The 19111-nt window shown below is 34.8% G+C and overlaps 1 protein-coding gene across 2 annotated transcripts in view; it reads left to right on the forward strand.

The window, feature by feature from the left end:
- LOC110726352 (DExH-box ATP-dependent RNA helicase DExH14-like) overlaps positions 1-19111 on the forward strand; it is a 38894-nt gene that overhangs the window by 9624 nt on the left and 10159 nt on the right. For both annotated transcript variants that reach the window (XM_021905823.1, XM_021905822.1), the window contains exons 10-32: positions 903-974; positions 1107-1223; positions 1345-1506; positions 4296-4361; positions 4453-4605; positions 4678-4761; positions 5788-5862; positions 5946-6077; positions 6236-6301; positions 8041-8106; positions 8463-8585; positions 10697-10846; positions 11593-11805; positions 12163-12315; positions 12647-12871; positions 12952-13053; positions 13118-13198; positions 13346-13426; positions 16952-17155; positions 17315-17431; positions 17515-17637; positions 18579-18668; positions 18778-18903. In XM_021905823.1, the coding sequence (XP_021761515.1) occupies positions 903-974; positions 1107-1223; positions 1345-1506; positions 4296-4361; positions 4453-4605; positions 4678-4761; positions 5788-5862; positions 5946-6077; positions 6236-6301; positions 8041-8106; positions 8463-8585; positions 10697-10846; positions 11593-11805; positions 12163-12315; positions 12647-12871; positions 12952-13053; positions 13118-13198; positions 13346-13426; positions 16952-17155; positions 17315-17431; positions 17515-17637; positions 18579-18668; positions 18778-18903 (2781 nt within the window). The remainder of the gene's footprint in view (positions 1-902; positions 975-1106; positions 1224-1344; positions 1507-4295; positions 4362-4452; positions 4606-4677; positions 4762-5787; positions 5863-5945; positions 6078-6235; positions 6302-8040; positions 8107-8462; positions 8586-10696; positions 10847-11592; positions 11806-12162; positions 12316-12646; positions 12872-12951; positions 13054-13117; positions 13199-13345; positions 13427-16951; positions 17156-17314; positions 17432-17514; positions 17638-18578; positions 18669-18777; positions 18904-19111) is intronic.

The raw sequence follows: 19111 nt of genomic DNA on the forward strand, positions 1-19111 counted from the left end.
TTTGGTCAATTATGTATAATAATTGCGGTATTATGAATCGATAAAGCATAGGTTGTTTGAGTACGTTGTGCACAAATGTTAAACACAATGTTACTAATTAACAAAGAGTATAGAAAGACAATTTTTAACTCTCCATTGTTTGGGAAATGTTGATTCTATTCCTCTTATTTTTTTCCCAAGTTGCATATCTAGTTTTTCCTTTTTTATTTTGTGCGTGCCATTTATAGTTGTATTTATTTATAAAGATGACATGAATTATTATTGGTTAAGATAGTAAGGAGTTTGATCTTGTTTCCTTAAGGCTAGTGTTCAAAACCCATGAATTGCTTTTATTTTTTATATTAATCTATCAATAATAGTTTAAAAGCTTTTTTAAGTAGTGATGATGTGTTGTTAAGTAATGATGTGGCATAATGCTAGTTGAGTGATAGATGACATGGCACAATACTATTGCAAGAAAGAGGGGAATGACGTGACACGTTTTTATGAACGCTTTTTAATATATTAGTATAGATTTATTTGTGGTCAAAGTAATGTAATGGCAAATGTACAATGTCAAAATGGGAAGAACATTGAGGATCGGATGGAGTAATATCTACTGCACGTGTTTACTAATATGTTATTTGTATGGGCCTTTTACTTTCTTCCTGTTTTTACCATTAAAAGGGGTGGGCGGTGATGTTCTGTTCGGAAATTGTTTAAAGTCTTCCATGTACTGGATGTAGTTTATTGATCTGAGGTGAAATATTAGGGAAATTATGCATCCATAACTGATTGTTTTCTTGAAATTGCTCTCATCAAGTTTACACTCTGTTATATACTCTTATATTGGAAGAACCAAAAATGCTGTGGAAACTTAGTGATACAATTTTAATCACTATATCAATTATGAATAATGGCAGATTGGACAGCATTTCAAGGACGGTTACCTGCACAAAAATGAATTTAAGATTGTTTATGTTGCTCCAATGAAGGTAGACTTGTCTGAATTTTTTCTTGCTTGTCATCTTCCCTTCAGCCTTTTAAAGTATCCCCTTTGTCTTTTTTTTTTTTATTTTTTTTTATTTATTTTAATTTTTTAATTTCATTCTCTCTGATTTCTTTAGGCATTAGCTGCTGAAGTTACAGCTACATTTAGCCATCGGTTAGCTCCATTAAACATGACAGTAAAGGAGCTTACAGGAGACATGCAACTTTCTAAGAATGAACTTGAAGGAACTCAAGTTGGTTACCTTTTCTTTTTATCTTATTTTATTTTACTTATATCTGCATGCCTCGACCTATTGTGCTGCTGTACTGGTGTATTAACATACATGGCTTATCTTTCTTCTTCATGTCAATTAGATGATAGTGACCACACCTGAAAAATGGGATGTCATCACGCGCAAGAGCAGCGACATGTCACTTTCAATGCTTGTTAAGCTTTTAATAATTGATGAAGTTCACCTTTTGAATGACGATAGAGGTCCTGTTATAGAAGCATTAGTTGCTCGTACTCTTCGTCAGGTAAAATCCTCGAAGTTTTGGAATCATCTCCGTTCTGTAAATATTTACCCTGAGCATGAAAATTTCGATAGAAAATGATGATTTAAGAGCAATTTAAAACTCATATGTAGCAATCTACTATACCATAGCAGTTCTTGTTCCTCTAGCTAGCTTCTTGACATACGATTAAAATCATCAGAGGTTCACAGATTTGGGAGTTTTGCACGCAGCAGCTGTTGCGGTGAATGTTTAGGGTGCAAAACCTTGTTTTAAAATCTCATAATGAAATTCTTTGAGATCTACCCTGTTGTGGTGAGTGTCTACCTTTGAGTAAGGATGGCATTGGCTGAATATAATAAAATTGCATATTTTTACCGAAAGATACCCTAGTTCAGTAACATCGGTCATTTCATGCGTTTGTCGAACTTGATCTCTTCTTACTTTAGGGATTGTATACTATTCGTAGTATTTTGTCAAATAGTTCAGGTTAGTCGGTTACCTCAGGTCCATGTTCCCACAACATTGTAAGAAGTTAACAAGGGTAGGTAATTTGGTACGAACTGTCATATGTTACATGTCCTAGTCGAGAGTCCACTGTAGCCTTTTTAGACATGCGAGGTACTTTGCTGGTAAGGCTGAGCCAATTAGGCTTATGGTTCCATCTGCCATATTGCTTAACAGATCCTCAATCTATATGTTGAATCTTCTTAAAAAAACCTAGGAGGGTGAGTAGATTGTGTTTCGGTGGATGTGGGAAAAGCAATTGTTGGGTGATTGGGTTGATTAAACATTTAAACCTGATGTTGCCTCATAGCTTGGCTTAAAATAGTATACGTTGCAGTTTAAAAGTTACTTACGTTTTTTTTTAACTACTTTTCACCCATCTTACTTGACCCAAGATCTGCATTACTCATCCAAAATTAATTCATTTTACAGTAAAGACAACTAAAATAAGTGCATGCACCCACTTTTGATCTGACTTGGACAAAAATCTGACTCTTAGATGCTTCAAATTTCAAAATCAACGACTCAGGGACATGTTTTAGAAGTATCTGTCACTTGGATTTGGACTCAGAGATTTTATTCTGGTCTATGATATAAGATAACCAAAGTATGATTTTCTCTCATTGTGTCAAAGAGATAGCAAAACAGGAAATGTAGCATTAAATCAATTTCTTAGAAACTTCTTTATTTGTGCCATCATCTTAACCAATTACCACAGATTTGAGCAAGGTTTTAAGGTTTTTCTTGGTCAAAAGGTGCTATTTCTGATCTTTTTAAATAAGGTATTTGGTACCCAAGTTAGTATAGAACTGGGCGATGGCTTGAGCAGTTGGTATCCAAGTAGATATGCCACTTCTTTTTCACAGATCTTGCATCATACTCCTCCTTATAAAAAGACCCAGTTAAACATTAAGATACCAAAGAATATCATGTTTTGAACTAAAGCAAATATTGAAACACTTTGGATACCAGGATTTATAAAATTGTAATTATCTTGTGCACTCAAGTAATCCCAATGTGTTATTTAACAAAGTCAATAGTATGTCATAAAGCTATAGTTATGTTGTGTGTTAAACAATCTCAATGTGTTCTTTAAAAAAATAAATAAAATTAAATCCAGTTCAAAACAACATATACATACTAGAATATATCATCATATTACGAACTTCTAAAAATATTGAATCACATTGATATAACATATAAGGATTAAACAAAACCGATTGAATAATTGGGGAAAATTAAAGGGACAACAACATAACCACAACCATAGTGATCAATTTTAAATTAGCTCAGAAAAAGTAGTTGTCTCACCAAAAAGAGGATATTGTTAAAACATCTCGTCATCGGGACAACTATAATGATTAAGTATAGTTATATCATTATATTCAATTTGAGCAAGCATTTTTACAGTTCCAAATACTTAAAAGTAGAAAAATAATTCCAGAGACTATTAATCAATTGCATTAACAAACTTATCCATAATAACAAGAGAAAGTGAGAAACTAAACCACAAAGGCATTGGAGGCTTGTTGTTGAGTTACAGAATTTAAATGTGATTGTCGAGGAACTTAGTTTGAGAGTTGCAGAGTAAAAATCTATTGTAGATGGCTAAAGGTTTGAGTTTATTCTTAAAATATTTTACTCCTTCCGTGTTTTATTAAGTATTACACTTTGACCGACACATAGTTTTAGGCAATTTAATTGACTTAAATAAAATAAGAGGTAAGCGGGTTAGCTGGAAAATTAAAAAATTGTAAAAGAAAGATAGTGAGCTTAATAGTTTATTGAAAAGTAATGAATGTGATAGTAAAGAAATATTAAAAAAAAGTAGTAGTGGGTTTAGGTGGGGACCATGATAGGAGAAAAATATAAAATTATAATGTAGCTTTTTGCCAAAAAAGAAAGTGTAACACTTATTAAAACACGGCTGCATTTAGTAAGTGTAACACTTATTAAAACACGGAGGGAGTAGTTAAATATAAAATCAACTATAGACAGTTGCAGAAGTTGAAGAGTTTTGGTATTTGGGGATATGAGCTTGTTTGGAAAGTTTTGGTATATGGGAGTTATGTTTTTGGTCTTTTTATTTATTTATTTGATCGGAAAGTTTTGTACTTGTTTGGATAGAGCATTAGTATTTCTTGAAATCATTCTTTTCTCCTGCTTAATTCTGGCTGATCTCCCTTTTCTGTTTTTGTAGGGAGAAGGGGTGGGGCGGGGGGTGGAGGAGTGTTATTGTCAGTGTTGTGGAAGATCATTTATAAAATTGTTCTAACTGATTGAAGCTGCTTTAATTTCTTTAATAGGTCGAGTCAACTCAATCAATGATTCGCATTGTGGGTCTCTCAGCCACTCTGCCTAATTATTTGGAGGTTTGTCCTTTTATCTGTTGCTGATTTTATCATTGACATAACATCATAAATTTTCTTGAATAAGAATAATTATGACCTAAGAACCATTTAGGTGGCACAGTTTTTGAGGGTGAATCCGGACTCGGGGCTCTTTTTCTTTGATTCTACCTACCGTCCTGTGCCTCTTGCGCAGCAGTACATTGGTATCAGTGAGAAAAATTATATGGCTCGCACTGAGCTGCTGAACAAGATTTGCTACTACAAGGTAATATTTTCTACATAATCTGCTATTTTTTTCTTTTGAAGTGAGTGTTTGTCACCCATAACTTCATGACAGGTTGTTGATTCCCTAAAGCAAGGTCATCAAGCAATGGTCTTTGTCCATTCACGCAAAGATACTGGGAAGACTGCCGAAAGACTGGTACATCTGCTTTATAAGTTTTTCCGCTGCCCATTGAACAAATTTAGGGCTTTATTCATTATATATTATGAATAAATTAGCTGTTCTTCGTGGCTTCATCAACGAAAGAGTAGACATTAATGATAGTTCTTGTTTCATTGCTGTTTCTCAAGTTGTCAAGTTCTTTGGGATAGGATGTTATATCTAGCTTCCCTTTGGTGCTGTTGCATGGGGCTTTCCGGGAATGGTGTTGACTTTCGGCATAATTTGCACCTCATTAGTTTTCCTTAGAGATTCCAGGCTCTCCTACATAGTTTGATCTGATCTTTGGTGAATGGTATAATACCTCCAATGGAAAATACTGATGACAATAAAGGGTCAATCTTGGTCCATCAAGCAATCTAAGTATGTAGAATATCTGAATGACATAAAAGAAATAAGATGCAAATCACCACAACCTCAATTTCCCGAGTATGAATTATAAAGATAGTTGTTAAAGGAGTCACATTGTAAGAGCTATAAGTAGATCCTAAGAGATTGTTAGTGTAACTTCTATGAAAGATTCTCCATATTATAGCTTGGACTTTAGAGGGAACCTGAATGTGAAATTGAGACCTGGGAGAATTATCAAATCAGGATATTGGAAATGAAAATTAACCTTGTAATAGGATTGGTTATTAGAAGGATAATGCCATTTCTTTTGTAACGTGCTAAATTTGTCAGCTAGTTTTTACGTCTTTTTTCTGAACTCTTTTAGATTTCAATGGCACATTCAGTATGAAAAACTAACCTTGTCCTCCCACTTGTAGCATAGAAGAAGCTTAGAAGCCTATATTCTGGTATTTTGTTCTTGGTTTCAAAATTTGGGGTTAAACAATAAAGAATTATAATAAAAAAGGAATTTTTGACGTATGATGAGTACTGTAATTGTTATGGTATTAATCATGTGCTAATATATTTCGAATGTGAAGTTGAATGCCTGCTGGCCTACTGTTTGACATTTCATGGTTTTCTTGTTTGCTTGTCAATTCTTTTTGTGTACAATAGGTTGAGCTTGCCCGAGAGGACAATAATCTAGAGCTTTTTCAGAATGAGACACATCCACAGTTTCACTTGATAAGGGCAAGGACCTCAACTGTTCTTCACTTACTCTTTGTTAACATGATTGTAGGTCACTGATGTATTTTAAGCTCTGTACATTTCAGAAGGAGGTTATGAAGTCTAGAAACAGAGAATTAGTTGGACTCTTTGATTCTGGGTTAGGTATTCATCATGCTGGAATGCTTCGTTCTGATAGGGGTCTTACTGAGAGGCTTTTTTCTGATGGATTGCTAAAGGTAAAATGCTTTTAACTTTTATTTCTCTATTGTTCATTTCCTCCTTATGCCGATTCATGTTAGCCGACCCCAAATCATTTTGGGACCAAGGCTTTGTTGTTGTATTGTTCATTTCCTGTTTTGAACTCTGTTTATTTCATGGATGACGTTTGCTTCAGGTGCTTGTCTGCACAGCAACTTTGGCATGGGGAGTTAACTTACCTGCTCACACTGTTGTGATTAAGGTTTGCTCTTTTTCTTCTCTAGTGACTATAGAAATTTTAGAAATCAAAGTGGATTATATTTTGATATTAGTAATGAAGGTGGTAACTATTTATCAAGTTGAGTATCACCCACAAGAAGTGGGGCTGCAGTTGTATATCATGTTATTCTCATATTTCGGCATGTGGAACTTTATAGTTTTAGGGAGGAAAAAAAATTAATAACCTGGAAGATCAATAGTGTATAAGAAATGCCTTATGCTTGTTTTGGTTAATGGATGCCGAATATTGATATGATAATGTGTATTTTTGCTCACACTGGTTTCATTAGCATTTCTAAGATGAGGCTTCGTTTAGCCATCTATTGACTTGGTTAATTAGGATAACAAAACATGTAGTGCTCTGTATAACAACTGCAACATCATCCCTGATCATGCTCATTTGCATTGTGCTGTGTATTATGTAGTGTGTTCTATGCATGATGACCATTGAAAGAACAATATCTTGAAGTTTATGTTACACTCTTCTTTCTCCTTTTACTAATTATATAATAGAAATTAAGGATTGAAATGTGGAATTTCAAAATAAAGCTTAGCAGTGAGTTACTGGCATAATTTGTCTCAGAAAGTGTTGTCAAATATATTCCTTTGCTCATATATACCTGTATTCTTTTGACTACACAATTTTTGCAGTCAGAGCTCTACAGTCCTTTGTACATGGCCTAATTTTGCAAATTATGATTGTATCTCTGTTATGCCCTGCAACGTTTGGTATGCCTGTAACAATTCTTCATATTTTACCACATTGCATCAAATTATTGGCATGGGTCATACGATTGCTCTTGTTTAGCAGCAAATCCTCTGCAGTCCTAATGTAACACAAGTTGATCCTGCTGAAATAATCCTGTCGGCCACTCTTTTGTTAACATTGAATCTACCCCATACTATTAGAAATCATAGGTTGGCATCTAGTAAATGGAATCCTCTCAAATGGGTGGGTTAAGTGATTTTTGTCCCTCTTTCTTAATACGCATGTACATGATGCAGAATTTCTCTCATTGATGAAATATCTCTCAACAATCTTTAATCTGGGTTGAGTGGTTTTTATCCCTCTTTCTCATTATTTCTTCAACGTTCATAAATCCCAAATTGAAACATCAGATGCCTTACGTTTACTTCACCCTTCAAGTATAATATCAATGGATCACTGAATATGTAATAATTTTCCCTTGCAACAATCAGAAATGCCTGTCCATTGCTTTCTGTTCCATCTGGGAAAATTAGTTTGGCTGAAAGTCTCATCTTGCTTGTGAGATAGTGAAACTAGAGATCTTTGATTGATCATGCGCTGTCCTGTCCACAGATAAGCCCATTTATCATCTCATGATTCTCATATTATGCACTGATAACCCTTTTCGTCTTATGCATCTGTTATTTATGCATGTTACTGACTTACTTTTTTTTTTGAGAAGAGTCTTTATTACAAACAGTTTTTCTTGTATAAAACTTATTACTAATTTCCATTCAGGATGAAAATATTTCAAAAATTCTAATCAATTCATCCGATTGTAGAGTGCGGTCAAAATGATTAAAATTGGTTACGGTTGTTTGTATGTTTGCTAATGCGGAATGCAAATTATGTGTTTTATTCCTTGACTATGAAAAACCCTGAACCAAAAGGCAGGTAATTCGTTTGGGAAATTTCTGCATACCCTTCTTTTGATCAACAACTCAAGCTTACATGTATATGCTTTAATTGATTAGGGCACACAAATATATGATCCAAAGGCCGGTGGCTGGCGGGACTTAGGCATGCTTGATGTTATGCAGGTGAGACAATTCTTTTAGCTTTTGCTTATGGCTTAGTTTACTGAATTTCTTGTATTCTATCCGTTTTTTTTTAATTTCAACATTGGAAGTTTCATGCTTGCCACTGCACATTTTATACTCTTGACATTTCTAATTAGGTAAATATTATAAAAATTTGATATTTTGAAAGTGTATAATAACCCGAATCTAACAATTTCACATGAACATATTTTTTTCTAATGTATAAATCACAAAAGTCGATCAAAGGAGCATGTGTGAATAGTGTAAAATTCCAAAAGTTGCAATTAAAAAAGAACAGAGGAAGTATTATTTATGGCTTTTATTTCTTAATACTCGTATTGATAATGTACTTTTAGATCTTTGGGCGTGCTGGAAGGCCTCAGTTTGACAAAAGTGGTGAAGGCATTATCATTACATCTCATGACAAGTTAGCCCATTACCTGCGGCTACTTACTAATCAACTCCCTATTGAAAGTCAGGTAGTCTTTTGATGATCTTTTTGTTATGTAAAGTGATTAAGACTGCTTTAAGCTTTCTCTATTATCCCTTGTGAAATGCTATCTTGAGATTCCGCAATTTTATTCTTGTCACGTAGTGAAATAGGGAGGATTCTGGCAGACATGATGATTTATTTTTGGATTTAGTCATTTACATTCATGGTTTGATTGTTATAGGTTTGAGATTGGACTTCTGTAGTTAAGAGTATTTCATTTTAATGCAAATTTCCCATGCTAAAATATCCAAAATTTCTCTATTATCTTGTATGCTAGGAATGCTCCATTGTCATGTATCAAAAGTGAATATGATTTCATTTCTTAGTGTGATTTATAGTTTCATTTCTCTATTACCTTGTTTATGCTAGGAACGCTCCATTATTGTGCATCAAAAGTAAATTTAATTTCATTTCTTAACGTGATTTATTTTTCTTTCTTCTGGTTTTTAGGATTTTTAGGGTTTTTACACAAGTAATTGGGGAGTAACAAGGGCAAGAACTTTTTTTGGAGATTGATACACTTGGCTGTTCTTTAGGTTAGGTGGCTAAAGAATAATGATAAAAAAATTTCCGTGACTTTGAGGGATAAAGTAGTTTACTTGATATTGTTTGTTGCTATGACTACCGTTTAGGGCTCTTTGCAGTATTTGCTTAAAGGAATTTCCTCATCGTTTCGTAGTGCTTAAATTAAGCCCTTAAGGAAGGGTATGGTAAACAGCTCTGTGTTTTGTTTATAATCAGGAGGGGGTGGGGGCTTTATAGTTGGTTACCATTCTGTTTAGAGCCTATCAAAAGAGTTTTTAGTATTGCAGATTGAAAGAGCGTGGTGTATTCTAGCCAGTGTGTAAAAAAGTGTGCCTTGGTGGTGAAACCTAAAGGAATAGGGGTTAAGCACTTTATTTGGGCTAGGTATGGTGATTTTAAAGAGGCTCACTGGAGTTGTTAAAAGGTGTGCCAAGGCACACCAAAAGGCATACTTGGACACACTCAAGGTGCACAACAACATTTTTAGCTCATTATTATTTTAAAGTGCGGCAGTGTGCATCACTTTAATGAGGCACACTAGCTTGCTCATTGTGACAAGGCTTTGTAACCACTATCGCCTCACATTGGCTCTAGCTGTCTAGCGTAGTAAATAATTTGTCTACTCAACTTTGTTCTAAATTTTAGCTTCCAGCATTCATGTTACCTAGACTCTTATTTTACCTCAAGTACTCATGTAGGATCTCTCACACTCAAATGTGGGAAGGAAATTTTAATTCTTTATTTTTGACCAAAATCATGAATATTTTTCACAAATTACCCTAGTCAGGCGTTTGGACACATACCTGTGTTAGACACGGGTACTCAAGTCAAGGCAACGTATCTAGCTAACAACCAAATTGGATGTACGGTCAGCTTGTTGGACAGCTAATACATTTCCAGCCCTTAAAATAAGCTTTGCTTAACTACCAACAACTCTTTTTAAAATAGGGGAGTTTTATTTCATTTAAATTTATTAGTTTGCTTTATATTTTTTAAAATATGTATGTGCTACGTGCCTTATGGGTTGAGAGTTAATAAAACATGTGCTCTTGTGAGGTTTCTTTGTACTTGTGGGATAGAAATTTTTGATGTGAAAAGGGGATTTGCGGGTGTGTCCATGACCCAATCTTAATCTGTGTTCCACACTTGGAAAGGAGAACATGCTTCACGGTTGTGGATCCGGATACCTTGGGTGATCTAACCTGGTAGTTTGCTAGCTTTTGTTAAGATGTAGAACTTGTTGGCTGTTGTTTGGGACCAAATGGTGCTTCTATGGCATTCTTTGGCCAGATCTTTAGATTGGCTGGCGGCCTGGCATGTTGTTATGTTGTTTTTTTATATGTTGTTTTGAGATAGATAGTTCCCCGTCATCTTGTATCTTCTTTTCGTACACTGCTTTATCAATCAATCAATCAAAGCCTTAATCCCATAAGTGGGGTTGGCTACATGTACACTGCTTTATGCATTAATTAATTATATTTGTCAAAAATAAAGAGAAATTTCACAGTGAAGAAAAGAAAACTGTTAAGGCTGAGTTTCTGACAGGGCTTATCTTATTTTTTCTTTTGGCAGTTCATCAACTCCCTGAAAGATAATCTGAATGCTGAGGTTGCGCTGGGTACTGTCACTAATGTGAAAGAAGCTTGTGCTTGGCTTGGGTATACCTATCTATTTATAAGGATGAAGATGAATCCTTTGGCATATGGTATTGGATGGGATGAGGTATTCTTTAATCTGTTTAGTTTATATATTCTTGTATTTATCTAAGTTTTGGGAATGCAGTTCTGTTTCTGCAGGTTTGTGTAATGAACTAGAAAGTTGAAGATGAAGAAGATTAAGGGAAGAAGAAGAATTTGATTAGTAAATTAAGATATTGTATTAGGCCTTAGAGAGGCTTGATATTCTGCATGAGTCCGAATTAATAAATTAAAAGCAAACTAAAACTCTTAATAATTTCCTGATTACTCTCATATATATTGTCTCCATTCTAGTTGATTGTCAGCCTTCTTCTGCAAGTTTTGGGCTTTGGCCAACAGACTTATAAAGTCATTTTCCATCAATTCCCTTCTGAAGGCCAGTTCATTACAGTTTGAAACCAAGCAATCACGTATCTGTTTATTTTCAAGTGGTGGTGGTAAAGTTTTACAATTATGACTGTAAGGGCATATGTTGTTCTCGTTTTGTTGTATATTCTATGCTGAGATTTGTAGCACTTTCATTAGTTCTTCAGAGGGTTATTTTCATAAGCTAACAATTGATTTCCTTGATGGGGGGAAAAGAAGCAAGCCTTTTGATTGCCATCATTTGTAACTAAGTTAGTTTTGTATTATTGTCTACTTACACGTCTTCATCACCTATCGTCTGCTTGTTATTGACACTGGGCCCAGAAATAAGGTTTATATATCCTTCTAGAGTTCTAGATATCATATGATAGGAACTTCTCATAATTTTTCTCTTATTTGTTACAGATAGTTGCGGATCCTTCTTTGGGTTTAAAACAAAGGTCTTTTATAACTGATGCTGCTCGTGCCCTTGATAAAGCAAAGATGATGCGTTTTGACGAGAAAAGTGGCAATTTTTACTGTACTGAGCTTGGTCGTATTGCAAGTCATTTCTATATACATTATTCCAGTGTGGAAACTTACAATGAAATGTTGAAGCGACATATGAGTGATAGTGAGGTAATTAGTCAAGATAATGGCTTCCTTAACCAATTTAATCTGTTGAGCTTATATTTCACTTATCTCTTTCATTGCATTAGGATTTAGGTGAAAAAGTTGTAATATTGTTGAGGTTGCTAGTTCAGTTTATTTTATGGTGACTCTATTATTAGATCCAAAGCATATTAAGAATTTTCCGTACATAAGACGATCAGGTTCCTTAGGACAAAAGCAGTAGGCATTCGTATTTGGTTCTTTATTTATTTTGTGGATAATCAACCTGGGATGTACTGCTCATTATATCCTGTGGCGTCAGGAACTTCAGTTTATGATGATATTTGATTTTTTTTTGTTGGTTCATACTTCGTACTGATGTAGGTTATTGACATGGTTGCACATTCTTCTGAGTTCGAAAATATTGTTGTAAGAGAAGAAGAACAAATGGAATTAGAAAATTTAGCACGTGAATGCCCCTTAGAAATTAAAGGTGGTCCCTCCAGTAAACATGGGAAAATTTCTATCCTCATTCAGGTACATTTGGTCTCTCTGAATTTATACAGTCCCTCCATTAAAGTATATTGTGTTGCATAACTTACATTTCTTTTTACGCTTCCTTTGCCATATTTCATGTGCCATAACTTTATTATTACTCTTCTTTCAGCATAATTTTTGACCAGTAGTATTGTAGTATAGTATTCAGTTGGCCGTCTTGGTATATTATAGTTGTTGCAATTTAGTTGTTTGTCTAAGTTAAAAATTGTGCCTTTTCAACTATGGAAATCATCATGAGATGGAGTGGCTTACATCTTTTGAATACAATGATCAGTACGATTATGGACTGTTCTGTTTATGTTATTTGCAGTTATACATATCACGTGGATCCATAGAGGCTTTCTCATTGATATCTGATGCTGCATATATAAGTGCAAGTTTGGCTCGTATTATGCGTGCTTTATTTGAGATATGCTTGCGGAGAGGATGGTCTGAGATGTCAGCTTTCATGTTAGAATACTGTAAGGCCGTTGATCGTCAAATCTGGCCCCATCAGCATCCACTCAGACAATTTGATAGGGATATCTCCTTAGAGGTTAGTTTTGGAGCTTTCCTACTCTTTTACTCTTTAACAATTTAAAGTAGTTTTTGATAAATGCATGTTATTTATTACAGATCTTGAGGAAGCTCGAAGATCGAGGGGCTGATCTAGATCGCCTTTATGATATGGAGGAAAAGGATATTGGAGCTCTGATTCGTTATGTACCTGGAGGGAAGGTAATTTTTGTCATTGTATGTGAACTTTTTGATGTTGAGAATAACTTCTTTACTGCATTTGCAGACAGTGAAGCAATATTTGTCATTTTTTCCAATGGTCCTGTTATCAGCCACTGTCAGTCCTATCACGAGAACTGTCTTAAAGGTAATTCTAGTTTTTCTTTTCATAAGTTATATTTCCTCTAATAAGACAGAATCTATTAACTCCATATTCTCATGGATGTAGCTACTGGATACACCATCTACTGGCTGACATAATCCTTCTGCGTTTGCTATTGGAATTATTGTCCAGGTTGATTTACTTGTAACTCCTGATTTCATTTGGAAAGATCGTTTTCATGGAACTGCTCAGCGGTGGTGGATTCTTGTTGAGGTGTTGTGTTTTCTTCGAGATCCTAACTATATTAATATATTAATTTATGCTGAAAATCTCAGAGCTACTTTCTTTCGGGATAAAATATTTGTTGGAGTTATAGAGATTTTTTATTTGTTTTGCCGACTTGCATGTATAATCATTGATTTTATTGCATTTCTCTTTACTTTCTTCCTCATTTACCTAATTGGCTTCACTTCTTTGCTATTTAATTTGTCATCTATTTTTTAGATTTTGTAAGATGAAACATGTGAAAGTGAATATGTAAAGGAATGTCTATTCCCACTCGAAAACCGTTTACTCATGTGATTAATAACAAGTAGAACAAATAAATAACATTGCGGAATCTAGATGACAAAATAATTTAAACATGAAACATATACTCCCCCCGTTTTCCTAAGCTCTACCCACTTTTACTTTATTCCTTTTATGACAACCTTATATTCATTTTTTATCAACTACAACCTTACTTTGTGGGCACAATTATATTAATTATATCCCTTACTCTTTATCTCTCTTCACTTTAAAGCTAAAAGTAGTCATTTCCTCAAAAAAAAAAAAAAAAAAAAAAAGCTAATCACATGAATGGTCCCAATTTCCACGTGGTTTCTGTAGCTACAATAGCTGAAAACTCAGGAAAATGAAGGGAGAAAACATCCATAAAATATAATGTTTATAAATGCTTTATAGCTTAATGGAAAGGAAAGTAATAATTAATAATTACGGCCCATATAATTAATAATGATAATATCTATACTTAGTATAACAAACCATCACACAAACTAATAGCGCCACATGTCACACTCACCATTTAACTTTTTTTTTATTTTTTTCTATTTTTCTAATAAAACATCTGTATCAAAATCATCAATAAAGTTAATTCATTACATTTAATCAACAATATTTCTTTTACATTCCCACAAGCTTAAATAAGGATTATATAACATTAGACGGTTAAAGAATCTAGGCATTCTGTAACTTGAATAATTTAAGTAACCAAATGAGGTGTTTCGTTATCTAAACGACACACCTCAAGAAAAATAATTTATAAGAAATAACCCTTGCATCGAACTAGCCAAATGACTAATTGATAATGAAAAGGAGAGACGCATTAAGGAGGATACCTATCTTTTTTTCGGTAATTTATCATCTTTCTATGTTAATTCTCAACGGCGACCCGCAACTTCTGCTACGCACCAACGGTAACCCCCTTTTTTTTGGATTATACAAAATGACACTACTTTTCTTTGTTCTCATAAAGATGACATTAATGATGGTGTTTTAATATAAAAAAAATGAAACCACCCTTTCCCCTTCCCCTCCTCCTTCCCAGCTAGCACAGCCCCTTTACCGACAAAGAACCCAGCCCACACCCGCCTCCCACCACCTGCCGGCGACCCCACTCTCACACACCAGCCCACACAACCACACAATCCCACCTCACCTTGCCACCATTTTGCCACCACAAACCTCCACCACTCACTCGCTGTCATTCAACAACGCACCACCTCACAAACCCACGCAGCCAATCACCTCTCTCCCCAACTGCAACACCCTCAACTCACATCGTGGCAGCTGCAAAACAGGCCACCAGCCCAACACACCTACCCAATCAACAACCACGAAACGTCACTGCGCGCCCAGCCCGACACACCCACGTACCCAACATCCATGAACCCACAAACCCACTCAAATTCGAACTCACCACAACCCCAGATCGAAACACCACTAACCACTAAAACTGAACCTACAAAACATTCATACTGCCGCCACAACCGCAATTCATAAATTTAGATCGAAAAATCCAAATCGAAATTCGCACTTTGTTGATAGGATTCGGGGGTTGGGTTGGGTTGGGTTGTCAGGAAAGGAGAGTGGCGATGGGGAGGGGAAGGGGATTGATGTCGCCGGAGAAGGAGAGGTGGAGGTGGCGATGGGGAGAATTCTCGGCCTTGATGTCGCCGGATAAGGGCTAACCGATGGCAGGGGGCTTTGATTTTTTTCTTTTAATTTTTTTTTATATGTCAAATAAAAGGGGGCATTTTTGTCATTTCGCTATTTTGGTTAACCATGGTTTAATTTTATGTTAAAACACCATCATTAATGTCATCATTAGGAGAAAAAAGATAACTAAGGTCATTTCGTATAATCCAAAAAAAGGGGGTTACCGTTGGTGCGTAGCAATTGTTGGGGGTCGTCGTTGAGAATTTCCCTTAAAGTTCTAATCCAAGTCATCTTATCTAGTTGGAAAACAAAACTCCCCAGTATATCAACCGAAAGAATTGGAATACAAATAAGAATTTTTGTACAGATCTGTACGTTGATATTAATAATAAAGGAAAAGATTTACTTAGATTGATGACAAAAAGTAATTATTGATATTGGTAAAGGAATGTGTTAGATGATGTGAAATTACCGTATATAATAGATTGATTGTCACAATATGTGACTTAAATGAGGAGTTTTTTATAGAGTAGAAAGTGTATTGAAGATACGTAAGGATTTTCCAGCTGTAACCATATGGAAGAAGTTAAAATGGGAATGTTAGCCTAAAAGGAAGGAATTATTGCTAACTACCCTTTAGCTATTGTGGACTGTGAAAATATACAATAATAATGATTGCAGTAATAACTAACACCCTAGTATTAATTAAGTGGATGTTACCCATATTCTATTAAAAAAAGCGGCTTCACACGGGGAAGTATGCATGTTTATATCATCCATTACCATTATGGCATAGATAAAGCAGTAAAGTAAATTGTCTTGTACTTATATCTTGTTAAAGTATGATTGCAATATTTAATTGGCTTAAGGTTTCTTGCTTGATTAATATGTTTTGTCTTTTGAATTTGAATTCGTTATATCAATAATTATATTCCTGATAATAATAAGAAGTGTAATTAGATCTATATAAGATTATTAGACCCACAATGTTGTGTAATATAAGGCTCTGGTCTGTTGGCCTTCAACATGTGAGTTGTTTTGTTGTGAATTTTTATTATTTATTGGCAGCATACATGCGAGTGATCTATATTGTGCTTTCCCACTAAATTTTAATCCTATTTCACTTAGAATACTTATACATTATTCTATACAAACATGTCAAGTAGCAAGCTGAGGAAAGAGAACTATGGATGGAATGAGTGAATGAGAGTGGGGCAGAGACTGTTGAAAGTGGATGGGGGAATAATGGTAGATATAGAAAGGGGAAGTAGAGCTGGTTCGAAGTGGCTGGAACTGGAAGTTTTTTTTTTTTTATTTTTATTTTTTAACACTCATTTTACCCTAGGCATGGTGGATCTGGAACTAATGTAATGTGACCTTATTTGTTGGGCTGTTTTTCCCCTGAAAGTGTATAGATTTGGAATCCTACTAATGCATTGAGACTGCTTATGACGTGCTGTAACTTCGTATTTGCAAATTTAGAGTATCGTATTAAGTGATTGTCTTGGGCATTGTTAAGATACTGAATAAGAAGATTTTGTTTTAGCTGGCAACCCTTACTGAGGATCTTATATTGAACAGGATTCGGAAAATGACCATATATATCATTCGGAGCTGTTCACACTTTCAAAGAGAACAGCAAGAGCGGATCCTCAGAAGCTTTCTTTTACAGTGCCAATATTTGAACCGCATCCACCACAATATTATATACGTGCTGTTTCTGACTCTTGGCTTCAATCAGAATCTTTTTACACTATATCTCTTCACAATCTTGCTTTGCCTGAGGTAATCTATAAGCTATAGTACAAGGAAGAATAAGAATTTTTTTTTTTTATTTAATTTTTTCCTATGTTTTTGTTTTTGTTAATTGCACCTCTCTGTTAATTGGTTACGTTACTTGTGTATTCTATTCGGGAATTCACTTGTTTTTCTTCTGTTTTCCAGTCTCACACTTCCCATACTGAACTGCTTGATTTAAAACCTCTTCCAATAACCGCGCTTGGTAATAGAATGTATGAATCCTTGTACAGCTTCTCGCACTTCAATCCAATTCAGACACAGGTCTGCATCTTCTTTTTCTTGCGACAATATGGTGTAAATATTTCTGTGATGCTTATTATTTGATACCTTTATGGTTCTTGTAGGCTTTTCATGTCCTGTATCACACAGACAGCAATGTTCTCTTAGGAGCTCCTACAGGAAGTGGAAAAACTATATCAGCTGAGCTTGCAATGTTTCACCTATTCAATTCTCAGCCTGATATGAAGGTTTGTTTTTGGATTTGTTACCCAATTAAGAGAATGCATATGTATAAGTCATTTTTTCGTCAGAGATGTTATAAAGGTTGATGTAGTTACTGGTCAGGCCTTGCAAGACTTCTTGTACAATAGACTTTATCTTAAACTCTAGAAAGATGGAAAAATAATTTTCTTTTGGTCATACTTTTGATCCTGTCTCTTTTGCCTTCTTCAGGTATGTGTACATAAGGGCGTTGTCGTGCTCCTAGTATATACTTTCTTCCTTCCTGCATTAATGTGTGTATTTTAATTTTCATGTCAAATGTTACAAACTTTGACCGTAATTTCTCATCAGTTTTTGGAAAAATCATAGTCATGTGGAATCTTGTTAGATCCGCCTTGATGTTATAAATTAACATCGCTTTGGACAGAATTTTGAGATTAGATGCAAGCATAAAGCAATAAATGATATTTTATTCTGGAAAACAGCAATAAGAAGGATAATTCATACTTTCCAGATATTCTGCAGAAATTTTATTGCTTTATTCTTGCATTTGATCTCCAAATTTGTCCAAAGTTATGTCAAATCATATAACTCAATGCATATCTTTAAATTAGCAACATTTATAATATAATGATACACAAGTAAAGATAAAGATGGTCAAAAGTGTGTATTGGAGACTATGAAAGTCAAATTGTGCAAAATATCATGTGTCTGAGGGAGTATGCTCTTGCACACAGCTCTTGAAGTTTTATCAACGTTGATTCTATTTATTTATGCTGCATTTGCTTTTTTGATGTATTAATTGTGTTTTGGACAGTTGTAATTATCGAATTTTAGTAAATGTTATAGGACTTGTCTTGAGGCAAACTGCTTTTGATTAACCTAGACAAAGGTTTAATCTGACTTTGTGGCGGGTTTTCATTGTTAGTTTAACATCAACAAACATTCATTGCTTGTATTCTTGCAGGTTATTTATATAGCACCCTTGAAGGCCCTAGTCCGAGAAAGAATGAAAGACTGGAAAAGACGACTTGTCACTCAGCTGGGGAAAAAGATGGTACACTTAAGATATTTTTCCAGTTGATTTGGAGAAAGGATTTTGTTTGGTTATTTCTTTTTGCATGGTTTAGTAATATCAATGACATTTGAATGAATCGTGTGATCAGGTTGAAATGACCGGTGATTATACTCCAGACTTAATGGCCCTTTTGTCAGCAGATATCATCATTTCTACTCCTGAAAAGTGGGATGGAATCAGCCGTAACTGGCACACTCGAAGCTATGTTAAAAAGGTTCTCCCTTTCACCTTATGCAATGGTTTCTCTTAGTTAACATCTCTCTTTGTTGCCTCCCTCTTTAAATTGATTTTCAATGGTACATTGAAAAGGTGTGTGTGTGTGTGCGTGCGCTTGCGTGCGTGCATGTGTGTGTAGATAGGTAGGGCTTATGATTTTGGATATACATGGATTTTATGTGTATTTGTTACCTTTTAAGCTGTTT

The sequence above is a fragment of the Chenopodium quinoa genome, unplaced genomic scaffold (genome assembly GCF_001683475.1).
Source record: "Chenopodium quinoa cultivar QQ74 unplaced genomic scaffold, ASM168347v1, whole genome shotgun sequence".
NCBI lineage: Eukaryota > Viridiplantae > Streptophyta > Magnoliopsida > Caryophyllales > Amaranthaceae > Chenopodium > Chenopodium quinoa.